The sequence below is a fragment of the Apodemus sylvaticus genome, chromosome 2, assembly GCF_947179515.1.
Source record: "Apodemus sylvaticus chromosome 2, mApoSyl1.1, whole genome shotgun sequence".
Classification (NCBI taxonomy): Eukaryota; Metazoa; Chordata; class Mammalia; order Rodentia; family Muridae; genus Apodemus; species Apodemus sylvaticus.
The window spans coordinates 123811347-123831451 of NC_067473.1; the positions used below are offsets into that span (position 1 = coordinate 123811347).

The following is a 20105-nucleotide window of genomic DNA, read 5'->3' on the forward strand; positions in this document are numbered from 1 at the left end:
TGAAATGTGTGCTAGGGATTGAATTCAAGTCCTTATGTTTGAGAGGGAAGCGCTCTGCCAGCCGTGCTATCACTGCAGCTTTTCCGACGATTTTGGATACATTGTTAGTTGAACCAGCAGGAACTAGATTTTGAAAGTTTAGTGGGGAAAACACTTACATAAACTCTTTCACCATCATTACTGATTTGATAGTATATGGATGCAAAAACAAATTAAATTAATTTTATTTGTTTTGTTACTGTCTTTAAAATGTACTAATAGAATATTCAAAATTCACAATATGAATGGGATTATATTGGACTGTGCTGGTCAGAAGCAGTGGGAACTTTAACAATGTTTGCTCCTGGGAAGGTGCAGGGAACATGTGTGAACCTAAAAGGACGTTCGGTGTCAGGTTCTATTTGATTTTCGAATCATAGAGATTTACTGTGTTTCCAATGTAATGCAGGAACAGAAAAATTCAGAGATTCCTGGGCTTCTCCCCTGGCCAACCTGACTATAATCCCTAGTAAGATGCTAGACTGGGCAGATATGTTTTTAAAAAGCATCATGGATGACTGAGATTCCAAACCAACATTGCACAGTACCACCAGGCTGTGCAAAGCTCCTTAAGTAGACAGAAAGCCTGCAGCTCCAGAAAACAAACACAAGCTGAAGGTCACACAGAGCCTCTGAGGCCCTTGCTAGCCGAGCCTGACCGCGGGCACAGACACAACGCCATCCAGAGTCAGTGTTCCTATCTATAAAATGAGGATGATAATTCAACCTAAGCCAAACAATGCTTTTCAGGTAGTAAGTGCAATAGTCAGAGGAGAACCAACACTCAGTTCTGATATCCACTACCATTATTATAAAAAGGCAGCCAGTGAATAACCACACACTCTAGTCAGTCATTCCCTTGAATGGCTGAAATGCTGGCCCCAATTGATGCTACAAGCAGAATGGAAAAGAGAACATGGCCTCCAACAGCACACTGAGTCAGGTCATGAATCCCCTTCGCTTTGGTATACTTACAATTGACATTAAGGTTAAAATATAATGTTGAAGGTTTGATCCATGGTATAAAACCATCCTGTGGTCAGCCACTACCATCACTTCTACAAACCGTGGATAGGACAGAAAGCGTTTGGTTCTTTTGTGGTTCCGTCTGTCCCTTGTGCCATTTGTCCTGTTGCTATGACCAGAGAGCACCTTTGTTGCCAAGCCATTCTTTAACAGTGCCACATCATCAGCCAGGCTATTCCTCTTCCTCCGTTTTCGCATTCTGGCTTTCTGCTTGTCTTTACTGTGACTATTTTTGAGCTCTGTAAGAAATCAGGTGACATTTGTTACACGTCAGTCTCTACTAACACTAAAAACTGTACATGGTTTAAAATGATGCCGTTAGGTACTAGGGAGATGGCTCAGTTAGTAAACTGTTAGCTGTCCAGACACCAGGACCTGACTCTGGGTCTCTAGCATTGATATAGAAAACCAGGATGGTTCTGAGACCTGAAATTCCATGACTGGGATGGCAGACAGGTGAACCCCTGAAATTCACTGGTAAGCCAGTATAGCCAAATTGGTGAGCTTCAGGTCCAATGAGAGATATTTTCTCAAAAATAATATGTAGAACAACTATGGAAGACACCCAACATTAACTTCTAGCTTCCACAAGTATACACAGACACATACACACATGTGCATGTCTACCTGGATGCACATATACATGCACCCACATGCATACACACAAATAAGTAAATAAATGCCTTTATACTCAAATGACATACAAAATAAACTATAAACTATGAACTCTATAAATAGAACCCAAGCCATACTGTCACTGAAACGACCATTGTGTGTCTGACTGAAATGACTACATCTGGAACTAGCTTCCCTGGGAAGCTTCAACAGATGCATACTGACTAACCTAGACTATCAGGCCAGGGTTAAGGGAACCCAGCATATGTCTCCTTCCATTGGGTAACAAAAGCCTTGTAATTCCTTTTAAATGATTTTTGTTTGTTCATTTGTCTTTTTGAAATCCAATGATAGACGGCAGAGAAAGCTCTGAGAGGTAACAGGCTAACAGAGAATGTAAAAGACACTAGAAAACAGAATAAAATGTCCTATTCCTTTACCAGGTCTCCATCATAGTGAAATAGAAGAATTACTGCTATTTGATGTCTCTGGACTGGCAATTAATTTATTTCAGTGATAGGGAAGGAAGCAGATTCAGGGCAGATTGTGGGCTAGGAGCTGGGACTACACTTTATGCCAGGGCAGCTTGATGCATCTTCAGGGCTCCTGGGTTCCGGATTTTCTGCACAGCAGCCCTGTAAGGACCTGTAAGCTATTCGGGAAAGGGACTCTTCTGTCCTGCCCAGGCCTAGGTGTGTGCATACACCCGTGGAAGCCAGGCTTAAACTGCTTCTGAAGAACTTCATAACAAGCTCAAACTTTGAAATGCATCATTCAATTTCCATATCACCAACACAGAACAAACAGAAAACATGAAAGAGCCCACCAAAACACACTTTGAATAAAACTTGATTTAATCAGTTGCCTTGCTTATTGCTCATAAATGTGCACTCATGTTATAATAAAGAAGCAGAATTGCATGACTAAGAAGTGTGCTTCTGTGCCTAGGACCTGAGAAATGATTGCTTTCATCCATACCAAAGATAGGAATCGAAAGGATACACTCTAAGTGGTTTCATATTTGACTGGCCTGAGTACTTGACAATTATAACCACTTGCTTAAAGAATTATCCCTGGGACATGCATTGGGCCAAAGTAAATATTTTGATTATTAAAATGGTGAAAAAGTTTCAAACTGTCAAACAGGTCCTGTGCTGTATAATTCAACTACAGAGAATACAAGCTAACTCGAAACCTGGGACACGAGAGCCTGCACCATTAGACATGTCCTCCTGGTTTCTCTTTCATGTATAATGTCGGTACATCAATGCCATATGGGCTAGGCTGTCATCCAAGCTTCATATCACCAGATGAACACAGAACAGATACTAATTAGCATCTTACGTAGGTCAGGCATTGCCATTTTTGTGACTCTTAGGCTTGCACATAATCTCATATAATTTTCAAACCCAGAAAATGACCTTTCTTTTTATAGATAAAGAAATTAGTATCAAGAAGCCAAGCAGCCTGCCAAAGTTACGTAGCAGTGACCACCGGTAGAAGGACTCAGGCACATACCTGACCAGCATCCTAAACTGTGCTGGTCCTTAGGCAGCATTCTTCAATAGCGGAAGATTAACCATACCAAAGGGAATCTGAACAGGTAACAAAACAGCAGTGGACAATTTTTAAGAGAGATTGACTTTTGCATTAGGTGAATGAGACATGTTGAAATGTAAAATTACTCCATACATTGAGACAATAATTCATCTATTTTGTAGGCAATACTCCTTGCTTAATGATCTCTGTGAATGTTCTTTTGAGGAGGGTGTAAGGATAGGACACATGCGCACATGAATGTAGACAAGAGCAGAGAACCTCATATATAGTTCCTAAGATATTTCCACCTAGTTTTGAAACATAGTCTTTCCCTGGTAGCTGGTGCTCACCCAAAAGACAAGACGGGCTGGCCAATGATTTGCCTGTCTCCATCTTTCCACTGCTGGAATCACAAGTGTACACCCCTACACCCAGACTTTTCTTTGTTTTGTGGATTCTAGGCACTGAGGTCGGGTCCCTGTGTTTATTGAAAAGGCCAGATTTCTAATTTGAACTTTCATTTTTCTGTTACACAGCTGAAAGTTCATCACAGTGCCTTCTAATAATAGATGTCAGTCACTAAAGACTACATGTTACACTACTGTAGACATATGAAATGCTCAGACTCTGAACACATGTAGAGCTATAAAGCAAAGGAGCAGTTGGTTCAGGCTGGGAGGTAGTGAGAACAGGAAGAGGGGAGTGCCCGAGGAGGAGGGAGAGCGTTTAGTCTCAGTGTGCTAAAGCAGACGGGAGGGTTTCCTGTGTGTCTATAACCCAAGACATTGATGATGGTCACACTCACTGATACATTCATGGAGTGATTCCTATGCTCAGAGAACTGTGACTCAGCAACATTGTTTCCGAAAGACAGTTCCAACAACCTATGCTTTCTTCTATGCTTCAGTGTTTCAGGTTTCACACTGGGGTCTTTGATTAATTTAGAGTCAATTTTGGTGCAAGGTGAGAGATACGGGTCTGATTTCATTCTTCCTCATGTGGACATTCAGCTTCCCTAAAACTATTTGTTGAAGATGCTGTCTTTCTCACAGTGTATATTCCGGCATCTTTGTCAAATATTAGATACCCATAGCTACATGCACTTACTCACAGGACTGCCATTTGGTTTCATTGATCTATTTTATTTTGGCCAGTACCACTCTGTTTTTATTACGATAGCTCTGTAATATATCAGAAATCTGGAGCTATAATCCCGCCAGCATTGTGCTTTTTTTGCTCAAGATTACTTTTGCTATCAGGGTTTTGTGGGTCCATTTGAATCTGGAATTTTTTCTACTTCCATAAAGAATGTTATGGGGATTTTTTTTTATAAAGATTGCATTACATTTGCAAATGACTTTCAGTAGAATGGTCACCCTCATAATTTTAATTCTGCTAACCCAGGAGCATGGGATCACTTTCTGACCCCCCAGTATCTTCCTCCATCTCTTTCTGCAGAGACTTGGAGTCTTTTGCCTTGGTTAGGTTTATTTCACAGCTTTTGAAGCTGTTGTGAATGGGACTGTTTTTATAATCTTCTGTTCAGGGTGTTTCTTGCTAACGTATAGAAAGGCTACTGATTTTATAAGCTGATTTCACATTCTGCCACTCGGCTGAAACTTTTGGAAGGGCTTTCAGAACAGGATTCTTTTTCCCAGGAACTAAGGCCAATCATTGACAGATAGTTCCTTATAATACTAAAAAGGTTCTGTACAGAACTAGTCAACTGAGTGAAGAGAAAGGCCTACTATCTTTGTCCACTATGCATCTAATTCTTGATTAATATCTAGAATATAGAAAGAACTAAAATAAAATAGAGTCAAGAATACAAATGAGCCAATTAAAAAGTGGGCTAGAGATCTGAACAGATTTTTCTCAAAAGAAGAAATGACAATGGCTAAGAAATATCTCAGAAAGCGTTAAGATCGTTGCCAATTAGGAGACTGATATTAAAACTACTCTGAGACTTCATCTTAGGTCAGGGAGAATGGCTAAACTCAACAAAATGACAACAACAAATGCTGGTAAGGCTATGGGGACAGGGGGCATTCATAGTGGGAGGATTGCAAACTGTCCAGTTACTATGGGCATCAGTGTAGACAATTCTCAAAAACATATCTATAAATAGATAAAATATTCTCAAAAATGTATCTATAAATATATCTATAAATAGATCTACTATGTGGACCAGCTAGACTGCTGGTTGGTGAATGCCCAAGGGACTCCAGACTCTATTCCACAGACACTTGCTTAGCCAAGGTCATAGCTAGTCTACTCAATGATAGTCAGGAAATGTAAACAGCCTAATGTCCTTCGCCTGATGAACAGATAATCAAACTGTGTAACATATTCAGCCGCAAAGACAAATGAAATTTGCAGGTAAATAGAATTAGAAAATATTATACTGAATAAAAGCTAGGCATGATGGCACACATTTTTAATCTGAGAACTCAGGAGACAGAGGCAGGCAAATCTGGGTTCAAGGCCAGGCTGGCCTATAGAATGAGTTCCAGAATAGCCAGAAGTACACAGAGAAACTGTCTTGAAAACCAAAACCAACCAAACAACCAAACAAAATCATATACTGAATGAGGCACCCCAGATACAGAAAGATAAATGCCACGTCTTTTCACATGGATCTCAGTTCCAAATCTTTAGATGTAAATAAATGTGTGCTTGGAGTAATTGCAGATGCCAGGAAGGTCAAAAGGAACCACCGGGGTGGGGTGGGGTGGAGAAGCAGCAGGAGAGGGAGTAGGTGACACAGAGAAGGGAATAGCTACATGTAGGCACCATGAAGGGGGGAGTGGGAAACAGGGCAGGGAGTGAAAGTTACCTGGGAGTGTGTGTGTGTGTGTGTGTGTGTGTGTGTGTGTGTAGCAATTATAATTAAAGAATAAGAGGTCACAAGTTTGAGGAGAGGGACTTGGAAGGAATTGGAGGAAGGAGAGGAAGCAGATTAATACAGTACACATGAAATTCTCAAAAAAAAAAAAAAAAGTAGCTACAACCAAACTGTAGCACGCTATTTTAAGCATTCAGGAGAAAAACATTTACTCTTCTCAGAAAGAACTTAGGAATGGGAATCCCTGATCTCCAGGCCCCACATGGTAGGAGGGGAGAACTGACTTTGGAAATGTGTGCTCTGACTCACAGGCACACCGTAGCCCACTCATCCCACAAGCACACCAGCACACACTAGCCTACTCCTCCCAAATACAAATAAATAAGAAGTGAAATAAAAATTAAACCAAATTGCAGAAACCAAATTACTTCCTCATAACAAAATGAACACATACATTCTCACATGTGATACTCCTCAGCCTTTCTCCCACTTCACTTTTTCCTCCTCAGGAGTTAGAACCTAATCTATTGATTTAATTAGCCCAACTAACTTTTAGCACACTGGTCATCTTAGCAAGCTATTTAAAATGTTGCATTAGAGCCAAGCATGGTGATGCATACCTTTAATCCCAGAATTCAAGAGGTAGAGGTAAGAGAATCTCAGGAGAATATCTATGAGTTCTAGTCTAGCCTGATCTAAATGGTGAGCTCCAGGACAGTCAGGATTATACAGAGAGATCCATCTCAAAAAATCAACAACAACAACAAACAACAACAGTGATGATGACTTAGCATTAGAAATGGTACACATACACACACACACAGAGAGAGAGAGAGACAGACAGACAGACAGACAGACAGAGAGAGAGAGAGAGAGAGAGAGAGAGAGAGAGATACCAAGCCAATGCACCTACTTATTCTCTAGCCTCAAAACAGAAGGGTAATTCTGAGCCAAGGAGAACCCTGTTAGGATTAAAAACAAGGTTCACACTGCTCTTCAGTGGTCTTCCAGCATGACAGAATCAAGGGTTGTGTTTCAGTAAATTATACTGCCACTTGGCTTATGCATTATAAACATGGACTAATTAATTTTATTTTCATGCAAAGTGTGGTATAAATGGCCAAGTATTGGCGAAATTCCTTCCTCATAAGTAGCTTCATATCTATCATTAATTTTTGATAACATTTTCATTTAGATTTACATACCACTAAATTCATCCCTTTGAAATGTATAATGGGTGTGAGCATATGCTCTTGCAGGTGCCCATTACCTCATTTATAATATATAAATACTCTACCACTGAGTTTCTCCCTCCTTTAGCCCAATTCAGTATGTTTTAATCTATTCATAGAATTGAGCCATTACTGCTGTTGTCTACTTTGAGAATAATTTCACTGTCTCCAAGAGACACCCTATACCTGTCAGCAGTCACTCCCCCAGTGTTCCCTGTTCCTAGGCCCTACCAACTAAGAAGCTGTGTTTTGACATCTATGGGTCTACCTCTTCAGGCACAGCATATAAACTGATTCATACATTGGGTAGCATTTTGTACCTGGATTGTTTAACCTCATTTAATGTTTTCATGTTGAGGCATACATCTGTATTCTGTTGCTTTTTATTGCCAAATGGCCCAAGGAATATACCAACATGCTTGTCTATTTGACATCTGGGTGGATGGCCAGCAAATCAATTGAAGGAAGCTGGTATTTGGGTGGGTGTATTTTGTTTTCACATATATATGTGTGTGAATATACATATACATACATATACAGGAGTAGAATTTCTAGGTCACATGACAACTCTACATTTTACATTTTGAACAGCTGTAAAATTGTTTGCAAAATGCTTAATGTTCTTCTCTAATCCTAAAAATTTAAAAAAGTTGTATCATTGTTCTAAATGTGGATATACGTATATATATACATATACATCTATGTATACATATATATATATAGCAGTAGAACTTCTAGGTCACGCGATATCTACATTTTACATTTTTTACAGCTATAAAATTGTTTTCCAAGTGCCACCTTGCCTCCTGAGGTTTGAATAAAAGCCTCAAAAACAAGGAACTGTTTTATATGTCTTCCTTTCTTTAAGCAGTCTTGGGGAATTATGCTCATTTACTTTGTCCAGTAGCTCATAAGAAACCTGACCTCATTGAAACCCTGCAGTAGTGTATTGGTTCTTCTAAGAATCAAGGGCATGTCTGAGAAATTGTAATATTTAGCAATACAAATCTCATATGTGCATGTAAACAGAGTCTTTGCTAGGTGTGGCCGTGCATACCTATAATCTCAGTATTTTGAAAATAGAGAAAGGAGGCTTTGGAGTTTGAAGCCAGCTTGAGCTATATGAGACCGTGTTTTATAAAACAAAACAAAATGAAATGTGTGTGTATGTGTGTTTGCGTGTGCATGTGTACATGTCACTCACTCTCTCTCTCTCACACACACAGACAGACAGAGACAGAGAGACTTTCTCCCAGTCAGTTGTCTTTCCTGTGACTACAGCCTAGGTACTCCAGTTCCTAAGGGCAATTACTAAAGCTAAGTTAGTGCTGGCATTTGCAATCATTTTGGCTTTGATGCCATCAAAAGGAAAGTGCTAACACTTCTCTGACACCAGACACCCCGGGCTCTAAGAACCCACACAGTGCTAGGAGGCGTCACAGAAGCCCCACTCGACCTTGGGCACATCCCTGTCTATCTCTCTGTTCTCCCACTTACAGACCAAGGAAAAACAGTGTCTGTTTACGGCTCCTTTGAGGGATAATGGGCGTTTATGAAAGCAACAAGCTAACTCCTGCCTGGTGCACAGGAAGGAGTAAATAAATCCTGTCATTATTCCTGTTTGCTATTTTTAAACCAGTCATAAAAGTATAATACAAGTTTTAGATTTTAAAAGGAACCATTTAAGGTAGAGTGAGTAAGTGCACTTAAAAATAATGTTCTGGCTTGGGATAATGAGTTCAACAATGTTTGTCCTCACAGGCAGGGCAAATGAGCAGGGCACGCCACATCTCGGTCCTGACATCATCGTACCTTACTGTGGAATAAGTAAGAGGGGTGTGACCAGAGGAACTGGGGGCGGCCTTCCATCTCCCACACGAGCAGGAAAAAACCAAAACAAGCCAAAATAAAACTCCTGCTTCCACTTCAAGGGTGTTTGAGAATTAAATAAGAAAGTACTTATAAGAAACATTTCTTATAAGTTGGAAGTTTAAGACATTGTCTCGAGTACCTATTTCATGCCTAAGTAAGTTAAAAAGGACAAAAGTAACCACACAGCAATTTTATAACTGAGTTCAACTCTTAAAAATCTAATATTGTAAACATTTAGGATGTATCATTATGAAAAAAATTTTTACAATAAAATGTTGGTGATATTTGCGCATACATTGTTGAAAGTATTTTAAGTAAGTTTCATTTTACAGTGTGAGGTAATGCTCATTGCACTACTAAAGAATTGAAGTTATTTTAGAGAAACCACACACACACACACACACACACACACTTGAGCATGGACACACACAGACACACACACATACATGCACACGAGCATGGGCACACACAGACACACACACACATACACACACGTGAACATGGACACACACAGACACACATACATACATGCACAGACACACAGACACACACACACACACACACACACACACACACACACACACCCTCGTTACTGAATGGCTACTCACCAAAGTGTTTCTGCCAGCTGGGGCCGAGTGGCGCCAGTCCAAACACTAATGCTACGAGTTGGGAGGTTAATGACTGCTGTGCACTTTCGCATGCTTATCAAAGTTTAACCGAGTGTTCTTAGCGCACAGAGCGACCTTGTGACTTACTTCATGGTCTTGGTGGGCTGAGGAATCACATGGCAAGGACCAAAGGGAGGCCTCAAGTGCAAAGCCCCACTCCCTTCTGTTCCACTGGGGCTTGGCGGAGGGAAGGAAGGCTGGCAGTCATCATTTTTTTCCCCATCAGACACTGGCGTCAGGTCTGGGCTCCTGCTCTAGCCCACCGGCTGCTCTTCCCTGAACAATTTCCTGCCTCAGTTTCCTCATTAGTAAAATAAAGATAACAGTAGTAAACATACAAACGGGGACTTGTGGATATTGAAGGAGATGGTCCATCAAATACACTTAGAGCAGGGCCCTGGAAAGCAGTAAATACCTCCACTAACACTGGGACATAATGGGTGCTATCATGCTGATACAGAAGAGACCTCTTCTTTTTTCCATTAATTAATTAATGTATTCACTTTACATCCCAATAGCAGCCTTTCCCTTCTCCTAGAAACAAGAAAATCACTGCCCTGAGTCACTACAACAAACACCATCATGTCTTACCTGACCTGGGGGCTGAGGGCACAGCACAGAGTTGACTAGCCTCTGTCATCTTAGTTCTAGTTGGAGCTAGGATCCCCTCTGTTGGGGTCACGTTCAGAGATACATAATGAAGCCTTCAAACAGAGACTAAAAATTCCAAGAGAGGAAGTTCTATTGGGTCAGAGGAATAAGAAGCAAGAAACAACAAAGCAACATGGCAAGGGGAAAAGGGAAGAAAGCAAAAGCCCTGAAACCCTCATGGATAGTTCCCGAGAGTGCCACACTTGTAGAATGCAGGTGCAGAGAGAGTTAAGCGAGGCCAGGATGTTACAGGGGCGGAAAGCTCCAGTGTGTGAGTGGGAACCAACAGGGTTTAATCATTCTTCAAGGGCCCTCAGTGTGCTGACTTCAAAAATAATAATGGGTCCTGAGATACTCTCAGGATTATGTTCCCAGTTTTTGTAACCAACTATAAGCTGTGTTAAAAATCAAAAACAACAACAACAAAAAACCCCCAGAAAACCAGAAACAAGAAAAAAAAAGCATTATGTTCCCCTCTGTCAAGCGACAGATGCATGGACCAGGAAACTGATGGGTACAAAACACAACAGCATGAGAGACTTTGGGGTAGAGTTTGGGGCAGAAGACCTATTTTCGGCTGTCTAGACCTTAATGAATGTTGTTTCTGTGAGAGTGGCTTATGGACATTCATGTCGTAAGATATTTCCAAAAACAAGTTAATTAGGTTAAACATTGCATACGATATTCACATCCGGAACTTTCTCCACACATATAAGCATTGCGAAAGCTCAGAGACATCTTTCATGAAGGAAAACAATTTAGATCTGTCTAATCACTCTGTGTGTGTGTGTGTGTGTGTATGGGATCTTTGCCCAATTAAGAGAAGGGGTGAGGACTAAACGCCCCTGGGAAATACAACAGGACAGAGGGACTGTATAGGAGAGCTTTCTTTACAAGGAGAGAAGTGTGTGTCCTGGGAAAAGAGTTTAGTGAATCAGCAATGGCGGCCCTGTGCTTGGATGCTCCTGGCTGCTCCGTGTGGGTTTTGTCTGTGTGTTATTGTCCTAGTCACTTTACAGTGATGAACTCCATCATTCCTCACAGAGACCACTTATGATAGGGACTGTTCATTTTAGTTCATATGTAGAAAACTGAAGGGTCGTTGAAATAATTCAAAAAGATATTTCCAGAACATCTACTTAGAAATCATAGGGGGGATACTTGACAGTACAGGCAGAGGCAAGAACTTTCTGAGAAAGACTCCAATAGTTCAGAAACTAACCCCAAAAACTGACAAGTGGAATCACATGAAATTTAAACATTTCTGCACAGCAAAGAAGAGTACACAGCAGAGAGAAGAGACAGTTAAAAGAACACACATACGGGGACACACACACACACACATATGCATGTACACACATGCAAACACATGCATGCTACCCCCACAGGAGTGACACAGGAAAGAGAGAGAGAGAGAGAGAGAGAGAGAGAGAGAGAGAGAGAGAGAGAGAGAGAGAGAGAAAACTAAGTGTGATTATAAGACATGAAACTGGACCACAAGAGGGCTGTGTGGTGGTTTAAATGAACAATGTCCTTCATTCTCTGCAAGCTCCAGTATTTGAATTCTTGGTCCCCAGATGGTGGGGGTGTGCACCTCACCATGCATTCATATGTATATCCATAAATAAATCAATCTTAATAATATAGTCTACTTTACACACTACACCCAGAGCATATCCAGAATATTGCCATTTTAATGTGCAGCCTTAGTCATGTCCATGATCAGTCGGGGATCATGGAGGACAGAGACTTCCAGGCAGTTTGCAAAGTAAATGCAGGAGCAGTGGGATTCGGGAGTTCAGATGTGGGGTTAGCATTCAAAGGGACTGTGTTCAAAAGCCAGCCTCACATCTGCTCTGTGTGATCTTGCAACCACGCTACTTTCTCCTTACCTATGAACTGGAAACACCAGTCACTCTGTTCTGGGACTTTAGCCAGTCTTAAGTGGCTGAAGATGTACTGGATGTTGAAACAGGATCTGTACCTGACAACTGCTCTAGAGGAATAGCTGCAGTCACTTTCCATAGAAGAGGACTGCCTTGGGGCTGCAGGAACCAGGCAGCTCCTGAACTTGGTGCCTTCTGACACTTCAGTGCAGTTCGTGGGTGGCCTTGGATGCCTGTGGGGGAACCAGGTTTCCTTCCCAGAACTGAGATTAAAGAGCTCGTGGGACTGGAGTGCTTTAAAAACTCGGACCACTTCCCAGAGAGCATTCCTTGTGAATGTGATTGGTACAATAGGAGCCGCCCAGGGATGCCTTTGTATAAGGAGGCTCACAGCAGCAACTCCTTCCCATCCCAGGGTGCCTGTTTCACTGGGAATGCAAGGGAATAGTTTGGAAGTAACTTCCTGTGTTTTGATGACAATCAGAACTGTATAGTCATAGGTCACTTTCCCCAGGGCCCTGGCCTGGTCTAGAGTTCTGCTTTTCTTTTTTCTCCCCTCCCCCCCGCCCCCGCCCCGTGTGTGTGTGTATGTGTGTGTGTGTGTGTGTGTATCTCTGTGTATGTATTATGTGTGTTTGTGTGCATTCACAAGTGCATACAGCTGCACATATACATATATTTGTGCATGTGTTGAGGGCAGAGGGCAGAGGGCAGCACCCCTCTTCTTGAATACTATCAGTAAGGGGCCATCTTCAACCTTGTCTTCTCACTGAGTCTGGAGCCCACTAATTTGTCCCTGTCTCCCAATTCTGGGGTCACAGATACAGCTACTGAGTCTGGCCTTTTAGGGTGAGTGCTGGGAATTGGAGCTCAGGTGGACACACTTGTGCGGCAAGCACTCACTGGCCAAGCCATCCCTCTAACACCCGGCCCCTATTTTGTTATTCTTGAGTTATATTTCATATATATTCAGCTCTTGCTTGGACAATTTAATCTTTTAAATGAACTAAAGGGTAGAAAAAATTCCTCTGTGTGTTTGAAGCAGCTTCTCGAACAATCTCACAAGTTTATTTTAACTCTCCTCACACTTACATCCAAACTCCAGTTTGCTCATGACTTTAAACATTTCCTTTCTGGGCACCACCCAGAGGCAGCTTTCCCTTGTGTTGTATCCCAGAAAGGACACAGGCCTGACAGCTGGGACCTATCTTGAGGATCTAAAGCTGACATTCATTTTACCTATGGTATCCTGACCTTGATCCTCTCAGTACAGAAATAGGAAGTGGCTATTTCATTATAGTGATGAAAACTAGACTCACAGAGAAGATATGAATGAAATCAACCATCAGCATGGTAGGATAGAATAATTACAAAGACGAGACCAACACAAAAGAGATGGTTTTTAGCTAATATGAAATTATACTGAAGAAGATAGTGATTTTTTTTTATTTTTGTTTTTGACCTTCTAACACACATGATAGGTTTTTTTTTTTTTTAAATCACTTCCATTTGTATCTAACATGACATCAGATGTGAGGGTTAGCAGTTAGCTTGAGTGAGAGACAGTGATGTATATGGGAAGAACCTGTAGAACCCAGAGTAGGAACTTTCAAGAGTAATGGAGTTATATGTTCAGTTTTCCTCCTGCCCAAACGGCCTGTGGTTGGGTGGGGCTTACTTCCACTGCCAAGTCCTCTGCACAGGTCTGCCTCATCGCTTCCCTGGCTTCTTTGATCTTCCTACGCGCACACCTGTTCATAGGTACGGAACAGCATCCTTGGGTCTGCAGCTGATGTCACCCGCATTCCTAGCACACAGCACAGTGGATGAACACTGGCACCATACTTCTGGATCCCAATAGGAAATAAAAATCCCAGCATACCCATCCTGTACTAGAAACTGGTTTGACTAACAAACCCTAAATAAGCCCCCCTCCTGTTCCGTTCCTCTCCGCCTATTCTTGACAAGGCCCTGACTGTTGCTGCCATGGAAGTCCATGAAAATGTGGACACTGAAGGGAGAAACTGCCCATGAAGCACGTGTCTACAGGTCATGGAACTTCTGCAGGAGACAAGCCTCAGCCCAGGAGACACTATTCACCGAGGTCATGTCTGATACAGGTCCTGGATCATGAACTCTCAAACTTTAATAGTGAGGAGGAAAAAGCATTCCTGTTTTTAAAGAGTAGACAAAATGTATAAGTAGTTACTTCATCAAAGATATACAAATGGCGAACAAGTCCAAGCACAGATGCTCAGTGTCAGTAGTCATGAAGAATGAAAATTAAAACTCTAGAGAGACTCTGTTCCAGCTTACTAGACTAGCAAAAAATAAAAATAAAAATACACAAAATAGCAAGTCCTTGTTAAGGACCCAGAAAACAGACTTTCATACCCTACTGCAAAACGACAGAGCGTAGTAAATTGGTAATTTCTTACATACACATTTATCACAGAAGCCAGCCTCCTCAAGGCATTCATACAATAGAAATGAAAACTATATTCATACAGAGATCTGTATCAAGTATTTAGAATGGCTTCATTTGCAACAGGAAAAACAGTGTTCAACAATTGCATAATGGATGAGAGTTACATCCATCAAATGGGACAGTGCGCCACAGTGAAAGAATGGCTGGCTGGGAAGATGAATAGTAAAGGCAGCAGTGCGGGTGACTCTCAACTGCAATGAACTTGCTGATCCTGTTTATAGGGTATTACTTGGAAAAGAGAGCCTAATATTATGATATCATAATATTTGCCCAAACTTGCACAACTATATGCTGAGAAGATGACTCTTCCGGCAGGTGAGTTTTACTTTAAAATTAAATGGAAGCACAGACACTGGGAACCCAAAAGGAAAATAAAAAGATCTTTAAGAGTCAGAGCATAAAACATTCTAAGCCTATGCTGAAATCAGGTTGAACCCTCTCCAGACACAAGCTGCATTTTCAACGTTCTCTTCTAATATCACAGAGAATAGGTGACAGATGAAAAAGGAAGTCACATCCCAACTCAGCTTTACCAGGGTTTGTTCGCTCCTGAAATCCACCAGCACTACACACCCGACTCAGCATTTCCCTTCCTCCCTCTCTGTGGCACTTTCTATTTATTGGGGATTTGCATTCACACAGAACACTCACAAAGACATCTGGTCCAAACATTATAAAGAGACATGGGAAAATTTACCTGCAAATGATTCACCCAGAACAGCCACAATATCAACTATGCAATGGTCTGATTACCCTAAAGAACCAAAACTTGGAGGATACAAAGTTATGGAATATAAATCCTTGTAGGATAAATAGACTTTCATTAAGCCAATTGTCTAATCACCTCATATAAAGAAATCCAAGAGATAATACAAGGTCTTACTTTGGAAATAGCCCATCCTGGATAAGAGCTGAAAGGAAGGATCCTCATATCAACCCCAAAGAGCTCCTGCTCCCACCAGCAGAAGCCCTCAGGGTCCTTTTACAGAAAGATATGCATCCACACCCCCTTCCAGTGGCTCCTAGGAGCATGAACACATTAGCAAGCAGCTGCATTACTGGACCTTAGCAGCAGAAAGTGATTTCTAAAGTATAGCAGGAACTTACAAGATCCTGATGGATAGGAGACAGGAAATACCTGACCCTGGCAGCAGTAAGGAAATTGTACCTCCCAGCTCTCTCTGGGTTCAGAAACTCAGAATGCTCTAAGTAAGGCACAGAAGAGTCCTTCTGACATCAGCGTGAAAAGACACCTCCTCAGGTCTAAGCCTATCTTGTCATTTTACATTTCCATCTTCAAACTTGTTCTTTTGGGAAATCCTGGGTGAGGGACCACACTGAGCAGCATAGAAGAGAGTGGGAAGAAGTGCTATGAATAGAGACTGTTTCTATTGGGAGGAAAATTCCAAGAGACAGCAAGATAAGCAAAGCATACACACACACACACACACACTAAAACAAAGCAAAGCAAAGCAAAGCAAAACAAAACAAAACAACAACAACAACAACAGCAACAAAAACCAGCCCAATGCTAGGAGATGGCTCAGTAAAAGTCTTACCATGCAATTGAGAAGACATAGTTCAGATCCCTAACACCCATGCAGATTCTGGATGGGCATGGAGGCCTCTCTGTAATCCCAGAATTTGGGAGGTAGAGATCCCCAGGGCAAGCTTGTTAGCTAGATTAGATGAACAGAGTTGGTGAGCTCCAGGTATAGTAAGCAATCCTGCCTTTATAAACTAAGTGGAGAGTTATTGATGAAGACACCTGACACAAACCTCTGGGTTGTCTGCATAAGAGCACCCATGCACACATGAACCCACATAGGTGAACATGTACACATATGTACATGCAAAATACACCCACCGCCACCACGACCAACAACAACAACAACAACAACAAAAATGCTCAACCACACTGCCTTTTGTGATTCACCAAATCCCTACAAAACTATCAGAGGTTCTGTGTTATGCCTGCTCTGTGGTCAAGGGCTAGCTCCATCTTCAAATCACTGTAGCAGCAAACTGACCAGGATGAAGCACAGACTAGAACAGATAGATAGAAAGCAACCAGACAACCAGACAACCAGACAAACCAGACAACCAGACAACCAGACAACCAGACAAACCAGACAACCAGACAACCAAACAAACTGGGCCAGGTTAAGCAAATCTAAAACTACATGGCAATTTTAACATCAGCAACAATAACAACACAAATCTTTTGAAGATGCAACCACTCCACACAATGCGCAGACTTTGGGGAGATCGCAGTCTAACCAAACAGAAAGGAATTGGGAGACAAGAAGGAATGGCTCAATGTAGGTGCTAATTCAGGAGCTGTGGAGGAATCGGTGCTAATTTTGCTTTCTACAGAAAATGTATTTCAGCTACTTAGAAAATTTCCCTTAGTTGTCCAGACAGATAATTAGCAATGAAAAGTCATGAATCCTGAGTTTACTTTAAAATCTTCCAGGAAAAAGCAAACCAGCAGGAAGTAGGTAGGAAGTCCTTGGTCTCAATTAAATATAGATGGTGTATTCATTTTGCTATCACCTCTATTTTATGTACACTTGAATATGTTCATAATAAAATGTGTTTTTTAAAACAAACAAACAAACAAACAAGAAGATAGTGCTAGATGTGTTGGGACACACCTATAATCTTAGCACTTTGGAAGTGAAGGGTCAAGTTGGAGTCCAGCCTAGGTGAGATAGTGATACTGTGAGAACAAACAAAAGAAGACATCATTCATTCCCACATCCGAAGTCCTCACTCATCAATCATTCATTCCTACATTCGAAGTCTGCACCCTAGGACTTAAGCTGAGTTCTACAAAACAATCTGAGGATGCCCCTGCATTGGAAGTTGCCTGTTCTTATTTCACAAGGTGAGAGATAGAGATGAAGGGGGCGGCAGAAAATGTGTACTTAAAGGAGAGTGGGGTTGGCTTCAGCCTAAGAAACTGATTAGCCCACCATGGGCCACCATTAACCCAGGTACTGACCAGCAGCTGCCTTGAGGTTGTTCAAAGAAAGTCCCCTGAGGGATTCCTGAACATCACCTTTTACTGTGCTGGGGATGCTAATGTAATCAGTAGATTGATGCTAACTTATTACTGGGATCCCAGAAGTTAATCTGTAACAAACAGACACTCCAACAAGGGCATACTAGAGTCACAAAGCCACTGGGTATCATTACAGTCTCAGTGAGAGGTTGGTGCATAATCAAGCCAGACTCCAGGTAGGCCAATTGATAATCTGTCCAGGAACTGTAATTCCTGTGAATGCGGTTGAATCCACAAAGTCTTCTAACTAGACCAGAGCCAAGGCTTGGGGGGGAAAGGCTACACTTAACGAGTTATTGTGACCTTGGATCCCTCTACTCTATGAACTCCTGAGTTTCCATTTTCTCACCAAGGAATGGAAGGTGTTTGAAGAATTGAAATATATAATCCAGAGGAGTAGTTCCCAAGGTCCCACCCCACCTGGGAGTTGATACTCAGTTAATGGTTGGTAGAGTTGAGGGAGAAACATTTACTTCAATGGAGGACCCACTGATAAGGTGCTCATTCTCCTGTAAAGCACCCTTCACTTGCCCTCTGGAAGCAACACTAATAAAACTCACTGGGTCATTACAAAACAGAGTTGGGGGGCATGCAAGCAGAGGATGGGAAAAGGAAGGGGATCAGTGGAAGAGGGAGGGGGCGACAGAGGGGGAGATGGATATAGTTGTATCACAGGCCATATATATAATTAACATATAGTAATAAAAAATGGAAGACAAGAAAAACCTCCTATAATCTATATAAAGACTCAGAACCATATAGGATGCATGCTCAACACAAGCCATAAGGAATCTGCTTGAAAAGTGGATCTTAGGTGCAAGCCAATAAATGATGCTCTGAAAATTTAAATCAGAAAGGATTTGCCACTTGGCTAAGATGGCACCCATCTGCAATCTCAGCCGTGAGAGGCTGAGGAAGGAAGGAGAATGAGAAGCTCAGGGTGAAGCTAAACTATGTAGAAACAATGTATCTCACCAAAGTGGGGGCAAAAAAGAATTTTCTAGAAGGCAACTTTTATTTGTGTTTTCAGTGAAGTCTGGCCCCTAGTATAGAACAAACTAAACTTGTTTGTTTCTGGTGGAGCCGTACGCCCATTTTTTACCATTTAATGTGACTTTGGTAAGCTGCTCAACTCCTCTGAGCTGTGTTTTTATCTCAGTATCTCAGTTGTTGAATAGGGATGATATGCATTTTTTTTTTTTTTTTTTTTTTGGTTTTTCAAGACAGGGTTTTTCTGTGTAGCTCTGGCTGTTCTGGAACTCACTTAAAAAAAAGTTACGACTTCTTATGATGGTAATGAGTGTATTGATATGATAGTATGTGGCAAAGCAATTTCAGGTACATACAAGAGCCCCATATGACTGCCTGTTGCAGGCATCAGGCGTTGCAGAACTGTTTCCACAAAGGAGCAGGCTGCTTATTGTAGGAAAGAACTAGAAACAAGTGCCCTGAAGGAGGGAGACAGATGTGTACAATACTGTGCTGACACAAGAAGATGCCTGATGCACTGTGTTGATTCCCAGTCTTCACATTTTAGGTTAAGCTTTTTGTTTTGGACAATGTACCCTGAGGTTCATGTGGCCAGTAGACTGTAGGTTGGACATACTTGCTAAATTCTGTGAAAAGTATAGCAAAAGAATAAACAAAACAAAAACGTGTAAACTGAAAAAGCAAAGACTGCCTATGTCCTTTAAAACAAGAAATAATTACTTCTCATACCTTGGTGCATCTGCTAAAGATTTGTTTTACTTGCACATTATATTATAATTATATTATAATGTATTATTATAAAATGATGTCAATTATAAATATATAGCTATTGGTAAACTACTGTTAATACGGCCTACTGTCCTGTGTCCCAGGATATAGCACAAAAAAAATCATAAGCACAGATAAACTTTGTCATTTTTAAAAGCTGGGACTTTTTTTGTGTGTGTAGGTCATCACCTGCTTCTTTGCTCAGTACTTTCCAGTGTGGTAAATCTACATCCTCATTCACAATGGCTGCACAGGAATCCTTCTTGGGTCAGCACAGTATTGTATTCATCTGTCTTCCTCCTGCAGGGTATTTGTTTCTAGTTCTTTCCTACAATAAGCAACATTAAAACAGTTCTGCAATGCTCTCACACAACTGTCCAACTGTTTCTTTAGATGTGGTATTGATGAACCAAGAAGCA

The 20105-nt window shown here is 41.4% G+C and overlaps 1 protein-coding gene across 3 annotated transcripts in view; it reads right to left on the minus strand.

The window, feature by feature from the left end:
- The window catches only part of Adamts9 (ADAM metallopeptidase with thrombospondin type 1 motif 9), a 171390-nt gene that overhangs the window by 140266 nt on the left and 11019 nt on the right, over positions 1-20105 (minus strand). For all 3 annotated transcript variants that reach the window (XM_052174356.1, XM_052174353.1, XM_052174352.1), the window contains exon 4: positions 1015-1304. In XM_052174356.1, the coding sequence (XP_052030316.1) occupies positions 1015-1304 (290 nt within the window). The remainder of the gene's footprint in view (positions 1-1014; positions 1305-20105) is intronic.